Source organism: Pistacia vera, unplaced genomic scaffold (assembly GCF_008641045.1).
Source record: "Pistacia vera cultivar Batoury unplaced genomic scaffold, PisVer_v2 Contig288, whole genome shotgun sequence".
NCBI classification, from domain to species: domain Eukaryota; kingdom Viridiplantae; phylum Streptophyta; class Magnoliopsida; order Sapindales; family Anacardiaceae; genus Pistacia; species Pistacia vera.
The window spans coordinates 566,657-591,224 of record NW_022196099.1 but is presented as its reverse complement, the minus strand read 5'-3'; the positions used below and the strand labels follow the sequence as shown (position 1 = coordinate 591,224).

At 37.3% G+C, this 24,568-nt stretch overlaps 1 protein-coding gene across 1 annotated transcript; it reads left to right on the top strand.

Annotated features, from left to right (window-relative positions):
- Positions 1–11,527: 11,527 nt before the first annotated feature.
- On the top strand, positions 11,528–23,703 carry LOC116134418 (cation/H(+) antiporter 20-like). The gene is made up of 6 exons (XM_031420094.1): positions 11,528–11,710; positions 11,800–12,828; positions 13,554–14,417; positions 14,488–14,772; positions 20,449–20,529; positions 23,239–23,703. Exons 1-6 carry the CDS (start codon positions 11,528–11,530, stop codon positions 23,701–23,703), a joined length of 2,907 nt encoding a protein of 968 aa, XP_031275954.1.
- The last annotated feature ends 865 nt before the right edge of the window (positions 23,704–24,568 follow it).

The following is a 24,568-nucleotide window of genomic DNA, read 5'->3' as shown; positions in this document are numbered from 1 at the left end:
AGGAAGTTGGTGGAGTATTAAAGGCGGTTGAAGCGCAACATGGGCTAAAAAGAGAGAGCCAAAAGAGCAATTTTGTCAAATCGCCTTACACCATAGTAACACATGGAAAGAAGAGGAAAATGAAGAAACAAATTGAGGAAAAAGCAAAAAGGGAGAAGGTTAAGGAGGTTGGTGGAGGAAGTGCGGCAAGTGGCTTGAGGACTCGGTGAGTTATTTTCACTTAATTTTCCTTATTTTTGCTTATGTTTTCCATGATCTATTGTATACTTATCGTGTTGTTTTTATTTGATGCAGACATCGATGAGGTATTAGCACTGATAAGGCTACGACAGACCAGTAATGGTGATCTATTGTATCCCAATTGTGCCATCACCGATATGGCCTTTGGCCAAACGCTAGTAACGACATATCGCAATTTAATTAAGAAGGCCATTGGTAGAGGTGTAGCAAAAGGAGCCAAGCGAAAAAGATTGGGCCTAGAAGACTTGGACTGCATCCCTGATGATTTTAAGTTTGATGACATGATGATGTAGTATGTACGGAGGGGAAGGCCCAAATATGGCCACAGTTGGACAAAGGTTAAAAGAGTCTACTGCATCATCAACATCAAGGATATGCACTTGATAGTAGTCATCACGCTTCTAAAGGAGAGGTTGCTAAACATCCTTGACTCCAACCTAACTATTTGTCGAGACAGGCAGTTGGAGACCGAGTTGAAGACCGAGTTGGAGCCACTATCCATGTTATTCCCGTGGCTGTTGCGCCACAGCGGGATGTTTGAGCACTTTGGTGATCAAGTATTGACCTAAAAGTGGCCACTCAAGCACATTCTTGTCCCAACAAATGAGTCAAGGTAAATTTTGTATAAAACTAACTGACATAATACAATTGTTCTATAAGCTGATTCTAATACTAATGTCTTCTTCCTATTGTAGTGCTGCTTGTAGGGCATATGTCCTGAAATTTATTCAGTTTGACATGACCAACACCTCGATGGACGACTTGAATGATGAAACAATGAGCAACTGTCAGGAGCACTGGGCTGTTAAGTGCTTTCATGGGGAAATGGATCCGTTTTGAGTGACCACAACCTAATCAAAAGGTATGGAACTTGGACTTTGAATTTTTTAGTTTATGTGATATTGATGTTGAGGGTTGTGGTGCTGATGCTGCAAGTGTTATGCTTATACAGAGCTTTACCAGAATAGACGGACTCAGTGAACTTCTCAATCTTGCACTCCATAACTTGGGTTTGTGAAGAGAAAAAATTTTACTCCCTGGACATCCCAAGTTTCCATTTAACAAATTGGCCCTGAAAAACTTTTTGATTTTTTTTTTCTATTTAGAAAAGTTGACGTGGCTACAGGTGTGCGGGACAATTTTGCAGGTTGCTCGCAAACAATGAGAGGGAACTTCTCAAACTGGCTTGGGCTGTCAGAGTAGGCTATCGGCAAGGCATCTACAATCAAGGCTGGTGGCCAGGAAGAGGCATCTACAATCAAGGCTGCTGGCAAGGCATGGTACCATGATCTCAGACAGTGATTATACAGAGTTCGAAAACTTCTCAAAGTGGTGGCATCTGCAATCAAGGCTGTTGGCAAGGCATGGTACCAAACAATGATCTCAGACAATGATTATGCAGAATTTGAAAACTTCTCAAAGTGGCGGGGGCTGTCATCAGTTAAATGAGAATGTATGGAAGGGAAATGAGAGGAAAAATGGTACTTGGAATTGGGTTTTTCTTTGCAATTGTCTAGGTGGAGGAAATTTTATTACAATCAGAACTAGAGTTAAATGTCTTAGGATTTACTGTGTTTTGGCCCTATTATGGATGATATTAAGTTTAAACTTTCAATTACATTGATGTCTCTTATATTTTAATTTGTGATGAATTAGATTGATATAAATTACTTAATTTTGTTGCTTATTCTTTTCGGATTTGGGAGGAAAATGAGTGAGGTCAAAATGTATCACAATCACAGTTATTTCGAAATTAGCTCTGTAAAGACAAATTATTACATAATTCAGGAGAAATGTAGGAAAAATCTGTTTTGCTCATGATCGCTTAAGCGATATATGAGCGACCACATATATTTCTTAAGCGACCAAGAGTTTTCCTCAAATGATCGCTTAAGCGACCAAGAGTAAAAGCGAAGAATCGCTTAAGCGATCATAGATCTAGACATATGTTGATTCTGTCTCAGACAAGATCGCTTAAGCGATCCTACATCGCTTAGGCAACAAAGAGTAAAAGTGAAGAATCGCTTAGGTGATACAATAGAACTGGGCAGATGTTGATTCTGCCTCGGAAGAAGTGATCCAAAATCGCTTAAGTCACCAAGAGTAAAAGCGAAGAATCGCTTAATCGACCAAGAGTAAAAGCAAAGAATCGCTTAAGCAATACTTTGGTATTGCTTAAGTGATCATAGATCTGGGCAGATTTGATTCTGCCTTAGAAGAGATCGTTTAAGTGACCAAGAGTAAGAGCGAAGAATTGCTTAAGCGATACAAAATGATCGTTTAAGTGATCATAGATATGGGTAGCTTTGATTATGCCTAAAAAATGATCGCTTAAGCGATCATGTTCGAGGCAGAATCTCTTAAGCAATTATTTGTGTGGGCACTTATGTATTCTTAGTTCGTGATCGCTTAAACGATTGTAAATCTCTTAAGCGACCAAGTGTAAAAGGTTAGAATCGATTAAACGATATCATAAATACCATCGGATCTCTTAAGCGACTAAGTCTAAATACACAAGATCGCTTAACCTAATCGCTTAAGCGATCTTGTGTATTCGGATTTTTTTAATTGTATTTCAGAAGATCGGTTAAGCGATTAATACTATCTTAAACATATAAGGTGTACGATTCGTTCTCAAACTTTGTTTACTCCTTAAAATAATAACTCTTTTAAAAAAAGACCGAGAAGAATCTCAAAAGAGTATAATATTTATCAATGCTCTAAAAATTTTACCATCTTCTTCTGTATCCATATCTCAACTCTGAAGCCATTTTCTTTCTCGAACTCTTAACATATAGGGTTTACGATTTGTTCTGTGGATCATGACCGTTATTATATTTTTATTAAACATATAGTTCTTGTACGTCTATAGCAAACATATATGGTGTAGAATGTTTACGTCTATATTAAATATAGAGTAATACTAGCCTTACAACGAGGCATACAAAGAGCCATACAAAGAGACAATCCATACCCTTAAAATTCATGATTGCCTCTCTCTCTCTCTCTCTTTTTCCCTTCTTTTAAGGGCAAGGATTGTCTCTTTGTATGGCTCTTTGTATGCCTCTTTGTAAGGCTAGTGTTACTCTTAAATATATAGGGTGTACGATTCATTCAGTGGAACATGACCATTATTATGTTTTAATTAAACATATAGTTTTTTTACGTCTATATTAAACATATATGGTGTAGAATGTTTACGTCTATATTAAACAGATTGGGTGTATGATTCGTTCAGTAGAACATGACCATTATTATGTTTTAATTAAACATATAGTTTTTTTACGTCTATATTAAACATATATGGTGTAGAATGTTTACGTCTATATTAAACATATGTCCATAAACTTGGGAGATAAATATTGAAGTAAATTACCCTTAATCAGTTAAGCGATCCCGTCTATTTAGCCTTAGTCGCTTAAGAAGGTTACAACGGTTGTGCTGAAACACTTATTGTGATAACAGGAGCGAGGCGTTGTTCATAGTGAAAAAGTTTCTAAAAAATTCTGGTACTCTCTTGGTCTACCGAGTGCAAAGCATATGGTTAAAGAGTTCAATTTTATATATCGGTTAAGCGATCCTATATATATAAGCCATGATTTGCTTAAGTGATATCTAGCATCGCTTAAGCGATCATGCCTAATTTCCTTTGTACTGTATAATAATCATTCTCAAATTCAAGGCTACAGATTTGGATCGAACATAACTAGATAACTATGCAAGCTTAGTGAACATATCTTCTTCTTCTTTCTTCAGAACATAAAGGGTGCGTTTGATTGAATATTTCTATCCATATTCCCAATCTTATTCCCAAAATATTTGTTTGTTTAATTATTTAGTAAATATTAGTTTATTTTTTAATTACTTTTAGACCCCTTAAGTTTATTAATTTCATAAATACCCCCAGAAAAAATTTAAAATTTAACAAAAACACCCCCACCTACCCACGGTGCTAGATTCCGGCCACCACCATCGAAATCTGGCCAGAAAAGGGTGTTACGATGCAGACTAGTCGAATCTGGTGGGTAGGGCATTGATATGGCCTTTTCTGGCCACATCGACCACGGATCTGGTAGAAAAGGTCAGATCTATGACCAGATCTGGCTATTGACAGCCACAAAAGTCTTGGCCGTCGTTGATCGTCAACAACGGCCATCCCTGACGGCCAGATCTGACCTTTTTCGGCGAGATCCATTGTGGATCTCGCCGAAAAAGGCCACATCGGTGAATTACGGGCCAGTTCTGGTCGTTTGTAGGCCGTTGTGACAGATTCCAGCTACCACCGATGGTGGTTGCTGGAATCTGCTAAGTATGGGTGGATGGGGTTGTTTATGTTAATTTTTAAACTTTTTTTTGGGGGTATTTAATGAAATTAATAAACTTAAGGGGTCTTAATTAATTAAAAAAATAAACTAATATTTCCTAAATAATTAAACAAACAAATATTTTGGGAATATGGATAAGAATATTCAACCAAACACACCCTTTATGTTCTGAAGAAAGAAGAAGAAGATATGTTCACTAAGCTTGCATGGTTATGTAGTTCTGTTCGACCTAAATCTGTAGCCTTGAATTTGAGAATGATTATTGTACAGTACAAAGGAAATTAGGCATGATCGCTTAAGCGATGCGAGATATCACTTAAGTAAATAATGGCTTATGTATATAAGATCGCTTAACCGATATATAAAATTGAACTCTGTAACCATATGCTCTGAACTCTGTAGACCAAGAGAGTGCCAGAATTTTTCAAAAACTTTTTCACTATGAACAACGCCTCGCTTCTGTTATCACAATAAGTGTTTCAGCGCAACTGCTATAACCTTCTTAAGCGACTAAGGCTAAATAGACGGGATCGCTTAACTGATTAAAGGTAATTTACTTCAATATTTATCTCCCAAGTTTATGGACATATGTTTAATATAGACGTAAGTATTCTACACCATATATGTTTAATATAGACGGAAAAAAACTATATGTTTAATTAAAATATAATAACGGTCATGTTCTATTGAACGAATTGTACACTCTATATATTTAATATAGACGTAAACATTCTACACAATATATGTTTGATATAGACGTACAAGAACTATATGTTTAATAAAAATATAATAATGGTCATGGTCAACTGAATGAATCTTACACCCTATATGTTAAGAGTTTGAGCAATAAAATGGCTTCAGAGTTGAGAAATGGATAAAGAAGAAGACGGTTAAATTTTTAGAGCATTGATAAATATTACACTCTTTTGAGATTCTTCTCAGTCTGATTTTAAAAGAGTTGTTATTTTAAGGAGTAAACGAATTTTGAATGGCTAATCAACAGATTGTTTGTGCAGATGGTTTTGCACAGTTACAATTCCATACGGTTCATTCAATAAAGAATACTTTATTGCCAACAACTAACAAAAATAATAGAATAACAATAGATCTTTAAGTTTTATGTACAGTGTTGACCGACAAAGACCGAAGTGTTATTTTCACATTCTATTGAAATGAAAAAAATAATTAATCATAATAAATATTAAATAAAAAAGGACTAACAACAGTAATATAATAAGTGTAGATAATTTAATTTTATGTACAGAGTTGTAACTCTGCAAAACCATTTGCATAAACAATCTGTTCAGTAGTCAAAGGAACTTCGTTTACAAAAGGTCGCTTAAGCGATTTCTATCGCTTAAGCGATCAAGTCCGACGCAGAATAAATCTGCCAGATGCACGATCGCTTAAACGATTTTTTGCTTTTACAAAGTGTCGCTTAAGCGATCAAGTCCGAGGCAGAATCAATATTTGGCCAGGTGCATGATCGCTTAAGCGATCCGTGATATCGCTTAAGCGATTCTTCTCTTTTTCACTTGGTCGATTAAGCGATCGATCATGTGATGGGCAGAATCAATATCTGCTCAGGTGCACGATCGCCTAAACGATCTATGATATCGCTTAAGCGATTTTTTATGAAAAACCCTTTGTTGCTTAAGCGATATACTTAGTCGCTTAAGTGATCATGGGCAATACACACTTTTCCATCTTTTTTCTTGAATTTTGATAAACTAAAATTACCAACACATATTAATTCCATACTTTCTCCTTAATTTAACAACCTAATTCCAAACTAAAATCACCAACAAATATTTAGGCCATGTAACAAGAATACTAAATATAAAGAATGATTTATTCAAGGTAACAATAAAATTTAAAACATCAATAATTGAAAACAATAACTCATCAACGGTTGGCCTTGGCAACTCCCTGAATTTCATCCTTCTTCGAACCTAATTTTCTGGATCTGCATGTGATTACTTCTGGCAACTGCTTCTCTTGTGGTCAGGTTGCTTGCAAATTGAGCACTTATTCATCTTCTGGGGAACCTCAGAGACTGATGGAATACGCTTAACTCTTTTTCTCCCCTTTGCTGTCTTCTTGAATGTCGGATGGATGATAATGTCAGCCAACTTTGGTGGCACTACCCACTGCTCTTCTGAAGGCACTGGATATATCGTTTCTGAATAAACTAGCATGTAGTGATTTTCCATATAGAGAAGGGAGCAAAGTTCCATGTAAATTCTTGAACCAAAATTTGGCTTCCGTTGGTGTTTCAGTACTGCTAGTGCATGAGGACAAGGTAAATGTTGAATGTCAAGCACTTTACAGCTGCAAGTTTTACTAACAAGGTTAACTAGGGCATCTGGACCATAGCCGCGCATAGTAAACTCTTGAGCATTAAGAGGATAGGCAAACAGTGCATTTGACAGTTTCATACATTCTCACAATAATTTTTCAGCTGACATAACAAGGGTTGTAGTAAAATTATCTAACTTTGTACAATGCTCATGGAACCACCGTGACAATGTCCTCTGGATTGCATTAAAAAGTGCAACTATTGGAAATTCTTTTTCTATTAACAACTTCGAATTTATGGACTTGGCTATGTTCGTGGTCATGACATCAAACGTTCTTCCAGGAAAGTAAGCTCTACTCCATCGCTCGAAACCAGCATCATGCTCAAGATACTTAGTAACTCTATCATCCTTGATTTGGATTTGCTGGAAGTGCTCCTCGAACTCATCAATCCGATAAGCTTTTGCTGCCATATAGTATGTCTGAAGAAGGCCAACACACTTAAACTTTTGTTTTAGGTTCTCACCAAGGTGCCTCATACAAAATCCGTACTGTGCTTGACGGTAAATAGTGGCAGTCCCCTTCTTTATATAGTTGTGCCTATCGGATATTATGCACAACTTATCACTGTCAGGCACTATCATATGTAATTGCTAAAAAAACCAAGTCCATGACTTGTCATTCTCAGAGTCAACCACACACCATGCAACATGATATGTGTGATTCTCTCTGTCCTGTGCAGTGGCCACCAATAATGTATCTCTATACTTTCCGGTCAAAAAGCAACCATCAACAGCCAACACCTTTCTCATGTTTACAAAACCCCTTATAGCAGAACCGTAAGCAACAAAAAAATATTTAAATATCATATTCCTGTCCCACTTCAAAGCAGTCTTGCTACCTTGGTTTGTCAACTCAAGCATCTAATGGTATGCTTCTAATAATGCGTACCCGTGCTCCGACGTGCCCCTCACAAAATCTTGTGCATGTTGTCGCCCTTTCCAGCATTTCCAGTAACTAATAGCACATCCCATCTCTGTGCACACAAGTCTCTGAATTTCTTTAGGAGATGGACCTTTCCCTTCAACGAATTGACTTTTGACAAATTGTCCAATAACATCAGCGGAGGCTTGTCGATACTCATCTGAAATATGTCCCAAACCACATGTGTGCTCACGGGTATATGTGCTAAGAATAAATTTTTTCGACTCCGCCAACCTTCTACAATAAACCCGCCACTTGCACTTTCAGTCATGACATGCAACCGTCACAATCAATGAATTTGACTTTTTGGTGATGAATTCAAAATTACCTCTCACAGCAACAAGTTTTAGCTTCCTCACCACTTCCTCTTTGTTGTCAAATAAATACCCTATGTGCAACTCCGATCCATCCGTAAAAAGATGAGCTAGTTCACTACTGCCTACAATTGCTCCCTCTGAACCTGCATAAACGACCTTAGTGTTCTCTTCCTCACAAACTACACCTTCTGCATAATCTGTATTTAAAGGAATCTCTACATCTACCGGAACATTTACGGGGTCCTCCTCCTCAACATTTTCATTTTGCCCTCCATGACTAACCTCTTCTACAGTGTCCTCCTTACCACCCAATTCACCGTCTACTCTTGATTTTTCAACTAACAAATCAATGCCCTCGTAGTTCAAATTAAAACCAGGCAAATCTCCGCCAACTTTCTCATTATCCCTTTCCTTTGAACCAACTTCCAACGGTTTTTCTACAAAAGAAACCCTTAAAATCGGTCTCGAACCATTATTAGCCACATCAATTATATATAACTTCACACTTTCATCCGACTTTAATATAGCAGGAGGTACCTTATAATGTTCAGGAACTCTGCTTAAAACATACTTCACAACTATATCACTACGTGAGCAACTCAAATCACCTCCTCTAATTATTTCATCAATCAACTCATCAAAACTAACCTCTGTGCTTACAACAATTGGTATAACTTCTTTGCTCTTCCCAATCCACTTCCAGCTACTTTCTTCCTCCACCCACTCACCAAAATATTCAACACCCAAAACAACTTGTCCCATGTCTAATAATAGTCAACTACCTATAATGCAAGAAAAAAAATATTCTTAACTGATGTACTAAGGGTTGAAATATTTTAAAAAGCATATGTACAGTCGCTTGACAGATCTGGTGTATCGCTTAAGCGATCTGGTATATCATTTACTGGATCACTTAAGCAATCCAGTATAAATAACCATGATCGCTTAAGTGATCTTATGCTACATACCTGATCGCTTAAGCGATCTATCTGCTGCATTACCCGACGTACTAGATCACTTAAACGATCTATCTAATACATTACCAGACGTACCAGATCGCTTATGCGATCTATCATATCCAAAACACATTTTCAGTCATCTCCACCTACAATCGGTGCTACCATCCCCAACTACCCACAATGCAAGAAAATTCTCAACAAATTTCACTCCTTTCAACTTCAATTACATCAAACACAACCCAACAACCTAAACAACTAAATCAAAATCATAACCCAAACCCAATCCATCATTAAATCTTTGTAAATTGAAATATAAAATCAAAAGGGGAGATACACATACCTGGACGAAATGTCAGGAGGAGGAGGAGGAGGATTTGTGTTGGAGAAGATGTTAATGGCGGAGGAATGCGTTAATGTGGCGAGAGGAAGAAGAAGAAGGTGTTTGGGTTTGTTTGCAACAATTTCGACTCTTTGGAGACATATTATAATTTTTAAAAGATTATATAATTATTCATTAATCCTAATTAACCCCTAATCATGTTAAATTAAGCTTAATAAAAAACAAGGTCATTTAGTTAACATTTACAAACTATATAGTATTTTAATTAAATTTTAACTTAAAATAGTCTTTTAATAAAATCCCCCATTGGTGTGCCGTCCAACACTGTCTTCACCATTATGATTATTATACTATATATCAAGGTTATAAAACCCGGCCAGCCCGGCTGGTTTAACCTGTTTGATCGGGAACTGATGGCTTAGTCAGGTCGGTCAAGGTAGAAAACCGGGAAAAGAAATTAACCCGTTGTGACCGCAGTTGAACTAATGTAGCAACCCGCCGGTTCAACCGGTTTTGTGACAAAATCGGGTTAACTCAAATTCCCAGATTCTAAGATTCAAATCCCTTTTACAATTTTCAATTAAAGACGTGGGCTAATCAACCCAAAAAAAATAACACTAATCAACAAAGCCACTAGAAGAAGGGAGAGAATCCAACTCGAAGAAGAGGAGAAAAAACAAGTGAGAGGAGTTGAATCCCTAGGCCATTGCTGCTACGGTGGCGATGGTGGTGGAGAATGGTGGAGGTGCATATAATAGTGGCGGCACACAACTAATGAGAGAGAAGAAAATGAGGATTTTGTCAAAAAAAGAAGAGTAAATGTGTTTGTGTGTTTTGGTGTAGAAGGCATTCACATTTTGATTAGAGGAAAGCTGAAGAAATCGGAAGAGCTTTAAAAATTAAAATAAAAGAAATGAAAGAGTAAAGAACAACAAAGAGAGTTCGAGAAGGAAGTTGTTGAAGCTTTCTAACTCTACTGTACTCTTCTTCCTTCATGCAATCTTAAGGTGAAAGAGATTAAAAGTAAATAATTTAATTTAATAAATAAAAAAGATGTACTTATATTGCATTTAATGAACTTTTATTGAAAATAAAAGACAAATATTAAATGTTCTTGCAAAAGATGAAAGTATACTGTATTGTATTTAATAAAAAACAAATAAAAAGTTGTTTGTTGGTGGACACGTTTTGATCACATGAAAGGTGAGGGATTCATGACCTAATGAGATAAAGAAGGAGAAATTCGGTGATGAGATCAAGAAGATGATGGTACTGGTCTGATCCACTGGTCAAATCTGTTTAACTGGTTATTCCGGGACTCAGTCACTTGCCTGAGTCACTGACCTGACCGATTTTTAAAACATTTATATATGTATATATATGGAAAGATATAGTAGTTGCACTACAACAATGTCTTCACCGTTATGATTATTATGCTAAGTACTAACCATTAAATTTCACGATTTATTAACATTTTTCTTTAACATTTCCAACTAAAGCATTTCACACTATGGTCAACGGATCGATTTTGTTAAGACAGATAATTTCGTAATGATCAAAATAGCGTCGATAAACATTATTACCTATTGACTCCACACTCGTCAGCCACGTTTGACAAACTTGAAAACAACTCCCGCGTGGATGAAATTAGTCCAATGTTTAAATGAGTAAAGCCTGGTGGAATACCCACTTGCGAGACGTGTACGATGATTTTAGGATATATATAGAATTGAGTAATACTAATATCACAAAGAGGTATATAAAAAAGTATATAAAGAGATAAATTTAACCTTTAAAAAAAGAAAAAAAAGAGATAATTATGAATTTTAAGGATTGAATTTGTTTATTTATATACCTTTTTGTATATTTAGTATTACTTATATAGTAATTGAAGCAAATAATTGATGCTAGTAAGTGGACCCTGACGCAAAGATGTCCTCAAATAACTAGAAATAGCCATTACTGTAATAGCGAATTGACAGAACCTCTTACCTCCGCTCTATAAAATCCTTAGAGAAATTAATTAGGTACATATACATTTCTATATTTGACTTATCATTAACCATGGAGTCCCTCAACATAACCACCATTAGAACCTCATCAGATGGAGTTTGGCAAGGCGATAATCCTTTCAACTACGCATTCCCTTTACTTATTATACAAACTATCTTAGTCCTTTTCACCAGCCGCTTCCTGGCTTTCCTTATTAAACCCCTTCGACAACCCAAAGTCATTGCTGAAATTCTTGTACGTTAATTTCCTGCATGTTCTTTTCACTATATACATAATTGTTCTCTTTTTCTTATTATCTCGTGTTTTTTATTGTTCTCCTTCAGGGTGGGATTTTGCTTGGACCGTCTGCTCTGGGACGAAACAAAGAATACTTACATTTAGTTTTCCCATCATGGAGCACTCCCTTACTCGAGTCAGTAGCAAGCATTGGTCTTCTCTTTTTTCTTTTCCTCGTTGGCCTTGAACTTGATTTAATTTCAATTCGTCAGAACGGCAAAAGTGCTTTCAAAATAGCAGTAGCTGGAACTACACTCCCCTTCCTCTTCGGAGCTGGAGTTTCTTTGTTTCTCAAAAAAGCCGTCTATGCAGAGAAAAATGTGGGCTACGGCCCATTCCTCTTGTTTATAGGCGTGTCTCTTTCCATTACAGCTTTCCCTGTACTGGCTCGCATTCTAGCTGACCTCAAACTCCTAACAACGCAAGTTGGTCAGATCGCCATGGCCGCTGCGGCTTTTAATGACGTTGCTGCATGGGTCCTTTTAGCTCTAGCTGTAGCCATCGCAGGTAACGAGTCGGATCATGAGACCCAAAAAAGCTCATTAGTATCTATATGGGTTCTCATTTCAGGTGTTGCATTTGTTGCTTTCATGTTTATTGCTGTCCGTCCAATTATGAACTGGGTTGCACGCCAGTGCTCATGCGAACACGACGTCGTTGATGAAGTTTATGTTTGTTTAACCTTAGCTGGCGTTATGTTATCAGGATTTCTCACTGACCTTATCGGAATTCATGCCATTTTTGGTGCTTTTGTGTTTGTTTTAACGATTCTAAAAGGATGTGTATTTTCGGTTAGTTTGATGACGAAGATTCAGGATTTTGTGTCGGGATTGTTGCTGCCGCTTTACTTTGCGTCAAGTGGGTTAAAAACCGATGTGGCGAAGATACGAGGTGCGGAGGCGTGGGGGCTTTTGGTGTTGGTGATATCAACAGCTTGTGCGGGAAAGATATTGGGAACTTTTGTGATGGCGATGATGTGTATGATTCCCGTTAGAGAATCCTTAGCGCTTGGTGTGCTGATGAACACAAAGGGATTAGTGGAGCTGATTGTTCTTAACATTGGCAGGGAAAAGAAGGTGAGCCAAATTTTAACCTCGTTTTCATTTCATCATTTTTATTATTAATAAATACCATTACTTCTTTGTATAAAAAATGTTAGAATATATTTCGTCTTTCACATTTAAATTGGATTTTTTAGTTTAATTCTTAAATTTAAAATATTTAAATTTGAAATTTGAAAAATATTATTAATTTTTAAACTAGTATATTGGTAATTTACATGCACGGTATAAGAAGGCTTTAATTTAGGAGTAATATTATTACACTTACAAAGAAATCTTACAAAGTAAGATGGTAAAAAATTAATAGAAGAGTGAAACAAAAAACCAAACTCATTATATTCACTCATTTATTCATTTTTTGCTACATCCCTTTCTATGAAAATCTTTGTTAGATTTATTTATAAGTATAATATTATCATTATTCTAGAGAAATTCAAAAGCAATTTGAACCGATCAATTATCCTACAAAGAGAATAATTGTTGAGTAGGTAAACTCATATGGTAAATGTAATTAAATTTAATTGATTTAATTTGGATCTATTTTTTGAAGAGGGATTTTGACGCACACTTTTGAGGTACATGGTTAAATTATATAAGAACACAGTAAATTAAAAAAATGCATTTTTTATGTGGCATAATTTATTTAACTGGGTTAATTAAGGATATGATTTGTTTGATTAATTAAAAATTATTTGGACAACAAATAATTTGTGGCAATGTGTTATGGTGTTGATCAACAGGTTCTTAATGATGAGATGTTCGCAATTTTGGTGCTCATGGCACTCGTTACTACTTTCATGACAACTCCAACTGTTATGGCTATTTACAAACCCCTCCGCCGTGTTACTACTCAAACTCGACGACAATTGGAGCGAAAATCAGCGAATGGCAAGAAATTAGAAGACGAGTTTCGGATCATGGCTTGCATACACGGTCCTGAAAATGTTCCTTCACTCATCAATGTTGTCGAGTTAATGAGGAACACCAAGATATCCCGTCTCAAACTCTACGTCATGCACCTTGTTGAGCTCACTGATCGCTCGTCGTCGATTGTCATGGTTCAGAAAGCTCGAAAGAATGGCGTTCCTTTCATTAATAGAATCGGTCGAGGCATGTCAAATGATCAAATATTCGCTGCCTTTGAAACTTATAGCCAACTGGGAAGAGCTATTGTTCGCCATTCGACAGCCATTTCATCGTTGTCTTCAATGAATGAGGACATTTTCCATGTTGCGGAGGACAAGAGGGTGACGATGATCCTCTTGCCCTTCCACAAACAGTGGAGAGGAGACGGCGCAGAGGCGATGGATAGCGTTTTACCAGGGTGGAGAGAGGTCAACCGGATGGTTTTACAGAATGCACCTTGCTCGGTGGCAGTGCTCGTCGACCGTGGATTTAATTACGAGTCTAAGATGGTGGGAGATTCCACCGCTTCCATGCCAAAAAGGGTATGCATTGCATTCGTCGGGGGCTCCGATGATCGGAAATCTTTGGAACTAGGCGGGAGAATGGCAGAACAAACAACATTTAAGCTGACTCTGGTAAGGTTCATTGAGAACGACAATGGCTTATCAAGCAACGAGATTAACTACGAGGGGGAAAAGGTAAAATTCTCCAACATGAGTCAATGATTTTAAACAGTGATTATCTAGTGCGCTGAAATGCTATGAGCAGGACCAGGATAAGGCCGCACTGGAGGGATTCAAGAGGAAGTTGAACGAGTCAGTGGAGTACCAAGAGAAGATGATGAGCAACATTAAACAGGAACTGCTAACGATAGGGCAAAGTGGGGTTTACGACCTTGTATTGGTGGGGAAAGGAAGGTTCCCATCAAATATGGAGGCAAAAATTGCCGATAATCAGGCCGAGAACGTGGACCTGGGATCGATTGGAAACATTTTGGCTTCATCACGCTATTGCATTTTATCATCCGTACTAGTGATCCAATGCCAGCACAATGTCGAAGGAAATGAACCTAATGTCTCTAAAACGGTTTCTGACAAGATAATTCATGCAAGGAATATAGCTGAAGAATCCTGTGTGTGAGGATGATTAAGAAATTAATGTGCAGGTCTTTATAGCTCCACTATTCAGATGTACAAGTATGATTGCTGGGGAACCTGAAGTTCATTTCTTAGAAATCAGCTACACCACAGTGTTAAAATATTCTCTTATTTTGTTAATAAATGTATCAAGCATCCAATGCAAATTGAAAATTTGACTCTCGATCTTTGCAGTTAGCTTTTTATGGTAGAAGAGTCGAAATGAGACGATTGAGCATTGACATTCTTGGCATTGAAATCCCTATACTCAACTCCACTAGTCATAAGTATATTAGATAGTTTCCCATCTATACAATACAATGCATAGTAACATTAACAAAAGAATCCCCACATCCATTTTAGATCCAATTTGTTACAGACAACATTCTTATCAGCTGTACTCCGGAAGAAATTGTCATAAATAAATACCATCTTTCACATCATCCTACCCTGACTGCCTGCAATTTTCCTATCTAATTACCACTTATGCATAAAAGGCTTTGCCAAAATATATCACATAAAAAGCGAAGCCCATGTTATGAGAATCCTTAACATTAACCACAAACTTAAAGCAAATAGAAAATAATCAGTTCTTTGAAACATACTAAAGCTTTCGTTAATGTAAAAGGTATAGCATTTGCTTAAAAAAAATACCCATGAAACTAAATTTTCGTAATCATGATCATTGAATACTTGTAATATAGAATCTCAATTTCAAAAATGCTTTTTATTTATCAATATCTCATATAAGGAATCTATAAATAAACGCGATTAGATTTATCAGTAAAAGTTACTTTATAATGAAGAAGTCTAAACTTGAAAGGGAATAATCAGAAATGTGGTTGGTTGAGATTCACGTTGGTCTGTTGCTCTTTTCTCAATTCTGCCACATTTTGTTGCACTACTTGTACAACCAGTGACTTTATCATGTCCATCAACCGACCATTTTTTGGGTTGGAGGTCCCCGCCTTATTGTGGCGGTGGTAGATAGCCATGAGCGACAGTTTGACTCACTTCCTGGTGGGTTGTGTCCACGTTATCATGGTTTCCAATGACTGCCTTGGATCTTGTACGAGCCATAGGGAATTTCAGAGTGAACGATTGTCACTAAAATTGTCTTTTCCTGCTGGGAATAGGAGAGCTTGTCGAGGGCTCTCCTCTTAGTGTCAAATTGTTGATACGAAAAATCTCACCAGCCAGAGAGATCTGATTGACTTGACGGAATTGGAACAAATGTGTGCGTGATCACTGGAATCAGCCATGAATAATAATATGAATGCAAACAATGAATGAACACGGGAAGATTTTTAAAGTGGTTCGGCAAGTTATAACTGCAACCTACGTCCACTGTTGTTTTTATTGCTTAGGGAGGTACAAAAATATGTCTTTTGTCTACAATCAAAGTCTAACCCATGTTGCATTGTTTTTAAGAGTATTTATACATGGTTTTTACAAAGGAAAGAGAGATAAATCTAGGATTGTGATCAAACTTGGTATGCATCTTGTGATTTCTACGATTGTGCACTGAGATCGCGCTGCAATCAATGCTGGTCTTATCTTTTCTGAAATATCAGAGATTAATGCTTATCCTTTGATCCATCAAACAACTGTCAAGATTGGTCGCTTTGATGAGCTTCTACTGGGTCGGGCTTATTTTGGGTTACATTGATTCCAATTCAAACTACAATTCTTTGGGCTTCTCAGATCTTTAAGCTTCTGGAAAAATCACACACAACACTTGCCCCTAGTGTTTGGAGATTGTGTCGAGCTTCGAAAATTGAAGTTGTTCAATTTGCCGCTTATACTGAATTCCTTCGTTGACTTAACTTGAGCTTTATCGTGCGACCTTAATTTCACCCAATGTGACCGAGACTTAGCTTCTCATACAATGATGTCAAATTTGAGTTTTGAAATAGAGGACATAAGGGTAATTTCCAAGCTAGCATGTCATGCATTAAATGTGGCTGGCTTTTGCAGTTATTTTGCTGCACGTGCACTGTGATAGCTGTCCATGTACGGAGTTGAATCGATGTGTGTTTGCCACTCATTGAGTTGAGGTGACGTGCGTCGATGGTTATGATTACTCGGTTTGATGGTTGATCGCCCATCATAGATCGTTGCCATGTGTCACTGTTGAATGGTCCAAATAGCTCGCTAAATGGAAGGCTAAGATTCGTCGCAAAATGAATGGCCCATATCGCTTCCCATCTGATTTCCAACACTATAAAACAGGCTGTCTAGCCCTTATGTGTGAGAAAACTTGTTTTCAACCTATTTTTTCTTCGCTATTTACTCTGACCAACTTTGCAAGCACTTATTCATTGATGAACAATTTTAATTCCTCGTAAGTGCACGAGCAGATATCACAATAGAGTGTGCAAAAGCAAGGGTCGATCCCATAGAGATTTGTAAGCACTCAATTAATCCTAATATATTGTGCCTTAATTAAACAAATAAAATAAACAAAATTTTAAACAAAAGAAATTAAATTGATTACTAAGGAAGCAAAATAAATTCTTAACCAACTGAATTAAATAACACAATTAAAAATTAACTGAAAGCCAATGCACGAAAAACCTAGGTATCTGATTTCACCATAACAATTCGATTCTCTACTAATAACTAATTTATTGTTGTCTCAATCCAATTCCTGGAGTTCAATCTTCCATCATCATGATATTACCGTTTGTTGTTCGGGTTTAACCAAGTATTCTTAACCATTAAACTCATTAGGATGTTTAGTATAGCCTAAAAATAAAGAACCCATTAAGAACAAGAAGTACTCAAAATATAAACCAAATTGTATCTAGCAAGATCTTTGCCTCTACACAAGCCAATCATTCAAAAATCCTATTCAGGTTTGTATATGATGTTTACCTTAAAATGTCTCAAACAATCAATTGTGTTGTATTTCAAAGTTAGCATGTGATGTTTACCATTCTTATTTCATACAAAACATCAAGATCGAATTAAGTGCAATGAATGGAACTATAAATATATTGGATTAATAGAAAAATAAAATTAATCAAAGCATAAAACCATCATGTTAGGTTACATCGGACCCCTAGAAAAGAAATTAGTTACACATAAATATAGAGAAATCAAACCTCAAACCCTTCAAAAACATAAAGTACAAGAGAAAAGATGAAAACCCTAGGTAAGATCTCCTCCCTTGCTTCTCTCAAAGTTGAAGTCTCTTCTCCTTGCCTCTTTCAAAGTTTTAGTCCCCCAAAAAATACCTAAAGAAATCCTTTTATAGTGCAAGGGTTGTGGGAAAGTAATGGGAAAAATCCTATTCAAAATAGGAAAATAAAATTTGGATTAATCTTAAGTTGAGTCCTTGTCGAATTAGGATTTCTGTGCTGACCCTTCAGTACTAAAAACTAGAATATCTTTCTCTAGAAAACTCGGAATAACAAACCGTGAAATTCTACATAAACTAGACTTCCAAAGCTTTAAAAAATATGTGGAACAGCATCCAGTTCATGCTGAGGAATTTATGGTAGCTTCATGAAGTTCCCCTTTTTTATCCATTTCTTCTTAACAACTGCTGCTGGAAAATTGTGCACTAAAAGACTTCCACTTTTTAGCATAAAATCTTCTGAATATGACAAAGAAATAAAAAATATTAATTTCAGATTTTTGAATCAAATTTCCAATGGTCCAAGAATCATCCCAATCTGAGGTCTTTAGCTCAAGTTATCGTAGCAACACCGACACATGTTCCAGAACCTGAGTCTGCTTGTCTTTGATGCACTGACATAACTTTCATATCAATTTTTAACCATATTCTAGGATCACAGCCAAAACAAAAAATTTATATAAATATCTCTTAGATTTCAAACGCCACAAGAATCAGGTAAATTAGAGTTGTGTAGCTAAAGTTACACCCATTTTAGTGCAGCGTGTTCACTCATGCCACAACCCAAAAATCCTTTTTTGCGAACAATATTTTAATATTCATAACTTTTTCATTTGAGCTATGATTCTTAAACCGTTTGCTCCTGCATGATTCTGATTCTTTACTCTTCAACATGTATGCTCAAAATCCTCAGTTTTTAGCACCTAAATACCTAAAAATTCATAATGTGATTCTAGAAAACAAAAGAAGTATCAAAATTAAGTAAAATTAGCAAATTAAACCTAATTCCCACACAACATACCCTTAAAATCACAAAGTATGAGTACAGTTTCAAGCACTCATCATTCATTCCTTTCGCAGCGGCTTTCTAGCGACATTCTTCAACTTCTATTTGTAAGTAAGTGTTCCAAATTTACTTTTCCGGTTTTCTTTTTATTTTGCACTTGCATTTTATTGTTAGGATGGCCATTGTCGTGGCCTAGTTAGTTCTAGGGTTTAAACCATTTAAACCCACTAAGTTGGGTTTTATGAGCATTTAGATGAGCAGTCGCCAAAATCCTTCGTTGGGATTTTGGTTTGGTTGTTAGGAGTCATCGTAGGGTGCTCGTTTGCAAGCTTCTTGGGTGCTTGAACCAAATGCAAGTGTGGATAGGTAGTAACACTTGTTTTTCCGTGTTTCAGGTGCAAGCTACCTAATATGACATCCATCAACCAAAGTATTGATAAACTCTTCGAAGAAGGCTCCTTTACATTTTTGGATGAGTCCAAGGAGAGAGTTCAAGAAAAACTCACAGCCGAGGTATTAGAGAGTAGTCAAGATAGTGGAGTCGAGGGCTCGTGGAGCACAAGCGAGGAACCAGTCACAACAAGACTTCGACAGTTGACTAGACGTAGTAAAAAGTCAACCTCGTTGATTACTGTCGACAATACATATCGCATAAAAGAGGAATATGCGATCGATTGTGCTCTTTTCCTACCGGGTGAATACTCATGGAAGGATCCCCTCGCCAGTTGGGTGGCGATCTCCAAAACCCTTTTGAGTTGTGGAATGTCAATCCTATGCTCACCCCTTTATTGCCAAAGTTTTTGAACACTTAAACCTCGCTCCCCTTCAATTGATAGGGAACTTGTATATGATAATCATAGGGATGTACATAGCATTCAAATTTGCTAGCTTGCACGAGCTATCTGTTGAGCAGCTCGTTCATTTTTATAGCTTGAAGAAAAGTCAAGATGATAAGTACTATCTCTCTAAGGCGAAGAGGAAAGACCTTAGAGGATTAGTCGGGGTGCCAAAGAAGACCGGAAATTAGGACTCATACCACTTCTTTTAGTATAGTGGGGATGTTGATGCCTTTGGGAACGAATCTTGTAGGTTTTCTTGTATTCACTTCGCAATTAGGTGTTTGTTGGTCGGGCTTAAAATGACTTATTCTGTCTCTTTTGTAGGAAATCACGAGCGGAACTACGTGTCGACAAGCTCACTTTTACGACTACAAGCATTTAGTACTCTTTTTTGGAGTGATCACAATGTGACTTCGCTTATCATTTGCACGCACTTGATCGCATTCGAGTTTTGCTAATCTTCGGAAATCTTTACCAACATCTTCAAAGCAAAAGCCAAGAAGATGAAGAAAGGTTTGTGTGACTTGGCTTGCCTTATAAAAACATTTTCCCTTTTCCATTTATATGCGATTTACTATTATTCTCATAGATTCGAAGTACACTAAGAGGCCTAAGAGCCATAACCGGAAGATCTCGGCTAGTGCTATTGTGAAGAAGCAGGCCATAGCTTCCACTCAGTCGAGCGAGGTTGAGCCAAAGTTGACCTCTCAGCCCGCTGTCAAATAGGACTGGGTGTGAGCTTGAAGGGGCTTCAAGCTCGAAGAAGCTTGCAATTGACCCCAAGGAAGTTGCAAAGAAAACCGCTCCCAGGCTTTAGAAGAGATCGAAGAAAAATGTTAGCAAGCTTAGAGAAGGCTCAAAAAGACGGTAGCGAAGTCCCGTATTTTGGCGAGGGACTTGGCCAAGAAAAAAAGCGTTCCGATGGCTAAGGCTACTGGGCCAATAAGCAGCCAAAAAGCTTCTTCGTGAGGGCATGGCAACGAAGAAGAAACCGACAAGCTCAAGGCCAAAATAGATGTATAGCCCAAACATATCACTGCGGGGGCTTCCATCGTAAGGAGCACAGTGTGCACAAGGCTTTATAATGATTATAAGGCGCTGCTCCCACATGAGCAACTTTCTCATGCCACGGGCACAATTTCATGGGTAAATTAGCTTGTTTCTCCTCTTTTTGATTCTTTTCTTTTGTAGAATTATTCACCCTTCTTTTTCTTCCTTTCAAGTTTGCATGTTGAACATTCTCTATCATGACAACTTCGATACACTAGAAAATGCAACCAAAGTTCAAGAAGACATGATGAAGCTTAGAGAAGAAACGTTCAAGAAGACTTGGAAACAAGAAGAGGAGAACAAGGGGTTGAGAGATGAGCTTAATCAACATAAAGTAGAGCAAGCCAAAGTCCTGGCTCTCAAGGAAAGATAGTTTATTGATAAACTTTCTCAGGTCAAGGCTTCCAAGGGCTCATTGACCTAAGATCAAGACCATCTACAAGGTCTCAACAACAAACTAACCTTTAAGCTTACAGCTGCTCAAGCCAAGATTGGGGATTTGGAGAGCCAACTAATAGCTCGAGATTGCGAGCTGTTGTTGTTAGTAAACGGTTCCGTATACGCAGCGGAAACAAATAAAGTAAAATAAAATACAAGGATTGTTTACATGAGCCAAGATCAAGGGTATAATTTTACAATTCATATTAAAGCAAGAATCTGCAGAAATTAATAATCTGTGTTTAGAAACCATACGCACGTTTGGAGGCTCCACCACGATTGTCTTTGAACGTTTTGCTACCGATCCAAGTATAGGATCGAACCCACGTAGTCCACACAAAGACAATCTCAAAAGAACCAAAGAGGTATTTGCTAGATCCTCTTTGGCTTCAAGATTAAGAAGAAAAGAAATCAAATTGAATTGATTTAGGCCAAAGAAAGGTTTCCACCGTGGGAGAAGAAAGTGGAGCTGCTGTGTGTGTTTTTCTTTTAAAAAGAAATCAATTCATTAATTAATTAACACACACACTTTTCTTTTTATAGTTAATCAATTTGCCCTAATCCCATACGAAATAGGCTTGGGCTTCAACCCAAACGCCCCATGTTGCCAAACACTCCCAATTTGATTTATTTTATTTTCCATCATTATCTCAATTAAAATCAATTAATATATATATTTAAATATATATTAACATTTAACAATAATGATAATATATTTAAATATGTGTGAACACACATTTAAATGTAATTTCACTTATTTAATTTTTCTAACAAATTAAATAAAGGCTACGACCTCAGCAAATTTAATTGCACTGTGAAATTACCAAAATACCCTTTCATCTTAAAAGACGAAAACGCCCTTCTTTCTTCTTGGATCTTAAATTGTCTTCTATCATATCGGTAGTGTATAGTATCGTGATTAACACCAATTAATCGTCTCACTAATACACAGACTAAGATTGGCCCCTAGCAAGGCATCATGGCCACCCGATAGATTCAGATTCAGCAAAAGTAGCTACCTATCAACGATATGGTTACCATGCAATTCGATCCTTTCATCATACGTTATCTCGACGAGACGAAGGCATAGAAATAGTGTCAACCTTCGGTTACTCTCGATATTATGTATTCAGTCTCTGGACCAATTACTCGTATTATAAACTGGATAGTGCAACAACTCAATCCCACTGTGGCCATAGTTTTAGTGTCATTGCCATATACTGAATTGCGCCGTGAGATAACTTCTCCCATACCCGGGAGTGATGAATCCTCTGTCAATCCACCATAGTCTTGATACACTCCTTGATGCAGCCAATCACCACCGTATTGACAGCTCTGAAAAGAACTGCGTTAGGCTAGTGTCAAACTATACCAATCGGTGCACAGGGCGCTCCGGTGATCTCAAGTCTAAGGATCAAATGCACAACCATTCGTTAGAGGACTTGTTCCATAGACACTAGTGCTACCATCCATATGGAATCCTCTGGTGGGTCAGTCCAGTGAACTTGCTGCGGTGTAATCACCTACAACAAGCACCCATGTGTTACACCAGGTTGTCACCCAACAACCTTGACAAGTGAGATCAGTCACTGCCTTTCGACAGGGCCGTTCAACACTATGATAGCCTTACTGTATTATCTGTGCCCTTACTTCAAAATAATACTGGGGCTACGGACGTTTCTAAAATGGCTACCATATGTGCTCATAGGGTTCTCACTATCAAGATTTAAAACACTTGATACCCTCGTCACTGTTCTACCATTCTAAGGACATATATCAATATATATTGCAATAATAATGATTTACGCGATATATAATAAAATGCCTTTTATTGATTAATGAATATTATTACAAAGTCAATTCTACAATAATTGATTGGCTCTAGGGCATCTACTCTAACAGTTGTAGGCTCAGCAAGATTGTAAAGAGGTCTCAGCAAACGTCGCCCTTCTGATTGATGAGGATGACATAGTAAAATCCGTCGACGAAGAGCATGCTTGGGAGACGTCGGTAAATTTGGTCAAGCTCATATGGGAGAGTAATCCCTCACTTGACTTTTCCTTCCTCCTCACTGAGTATCATACTGAGGTCGAGAGGACGAGGGCTGAGGTTGCGTGGTTGGAGTTTGTTTACTTAAACAACTCTGAGTTTCATAAAGGTTCGGATGGTGAGGTTGAGATCGAGGAAGAGAAAATTGTGATCAAGAATGTTAGCTCGCCTACTGTTGAGGCAGCTCCTAAGGAGAAAGTCAACGAAGAACACCCCAGGGTGGCTAAGGAAAGGGTCACGTCAAAAGTTCCAACTGATACTTCCAAGGTTGCTAAGGATGGCAGCACCTTGGATACTTCGGCCAAAGATCTCCCTCCAACTTAGATTTTGATTTGTACTTCCTTTTTTGAACAATCCTTGTAATGAAAATATTATGAATGGGAATGGTTTAAGCGTTTTTACTTAATTTTTTATTGTTGCCTATTGTTTTTCTTCGAAGTCAAAGTAACTTAGGTAGCGAACTTAATAAATATTGAGCTCGAATTTGCTCTTGAGTTGTGCTTTTGTCAGCTTTCTCAAGAACTTTTCACAAACAGGTAAGAGGATTTTTTCTCGTGACGATGTCAAGTTCGGGTTAGTTGCCCGTCTCGAGTCTTATTCACCGTGTTTTTAAGTGATTCCTCCTCGACGTGCTTTTCTCGATGATCTTCCAAGTTGCTTTTTTTCGGGTCGTGGGGTACACCCTTGTTGAGCTTGCACTATGGCATGACTACAGAGCTAGGCTGCCTTTTTGAGCTTCTGACTTCGAGTTTCTTTTGTAATGTTTGCTTAGATTGAGATCTCAATAGACTTTCAAAACAAAATTTGGTTGTAGAATAATATTTGTTTGTTTTATATTAATGAAATGTTGACCATAATTGGCCTTACAACTTATAATAATAAAGAACATAAAATAAGAAACAAAAACTGAACCCGAGCCAGTTACTGATAATACTTCTAATGTGCTCAGCATTCATTTAAATATTTTAGGTGAAAAGTTTCTAGTGCGAGCTTTGCTGAAATCTTGAAAGGACCTTCCTATTTGGGCCCAAGTGGAGGCGTCTTTTGCCCCGAGGACAATTTTCTTTAGGACTAAATCCCTTACCTTGAAATCGCGATTCTTTACTTTTGAGTTGAAGTATTTCTTTGCCTATTGTTGATACGAGGCTATTCTTAATTGGGATTTAGATGGGCGTTCTTCGATTAAATC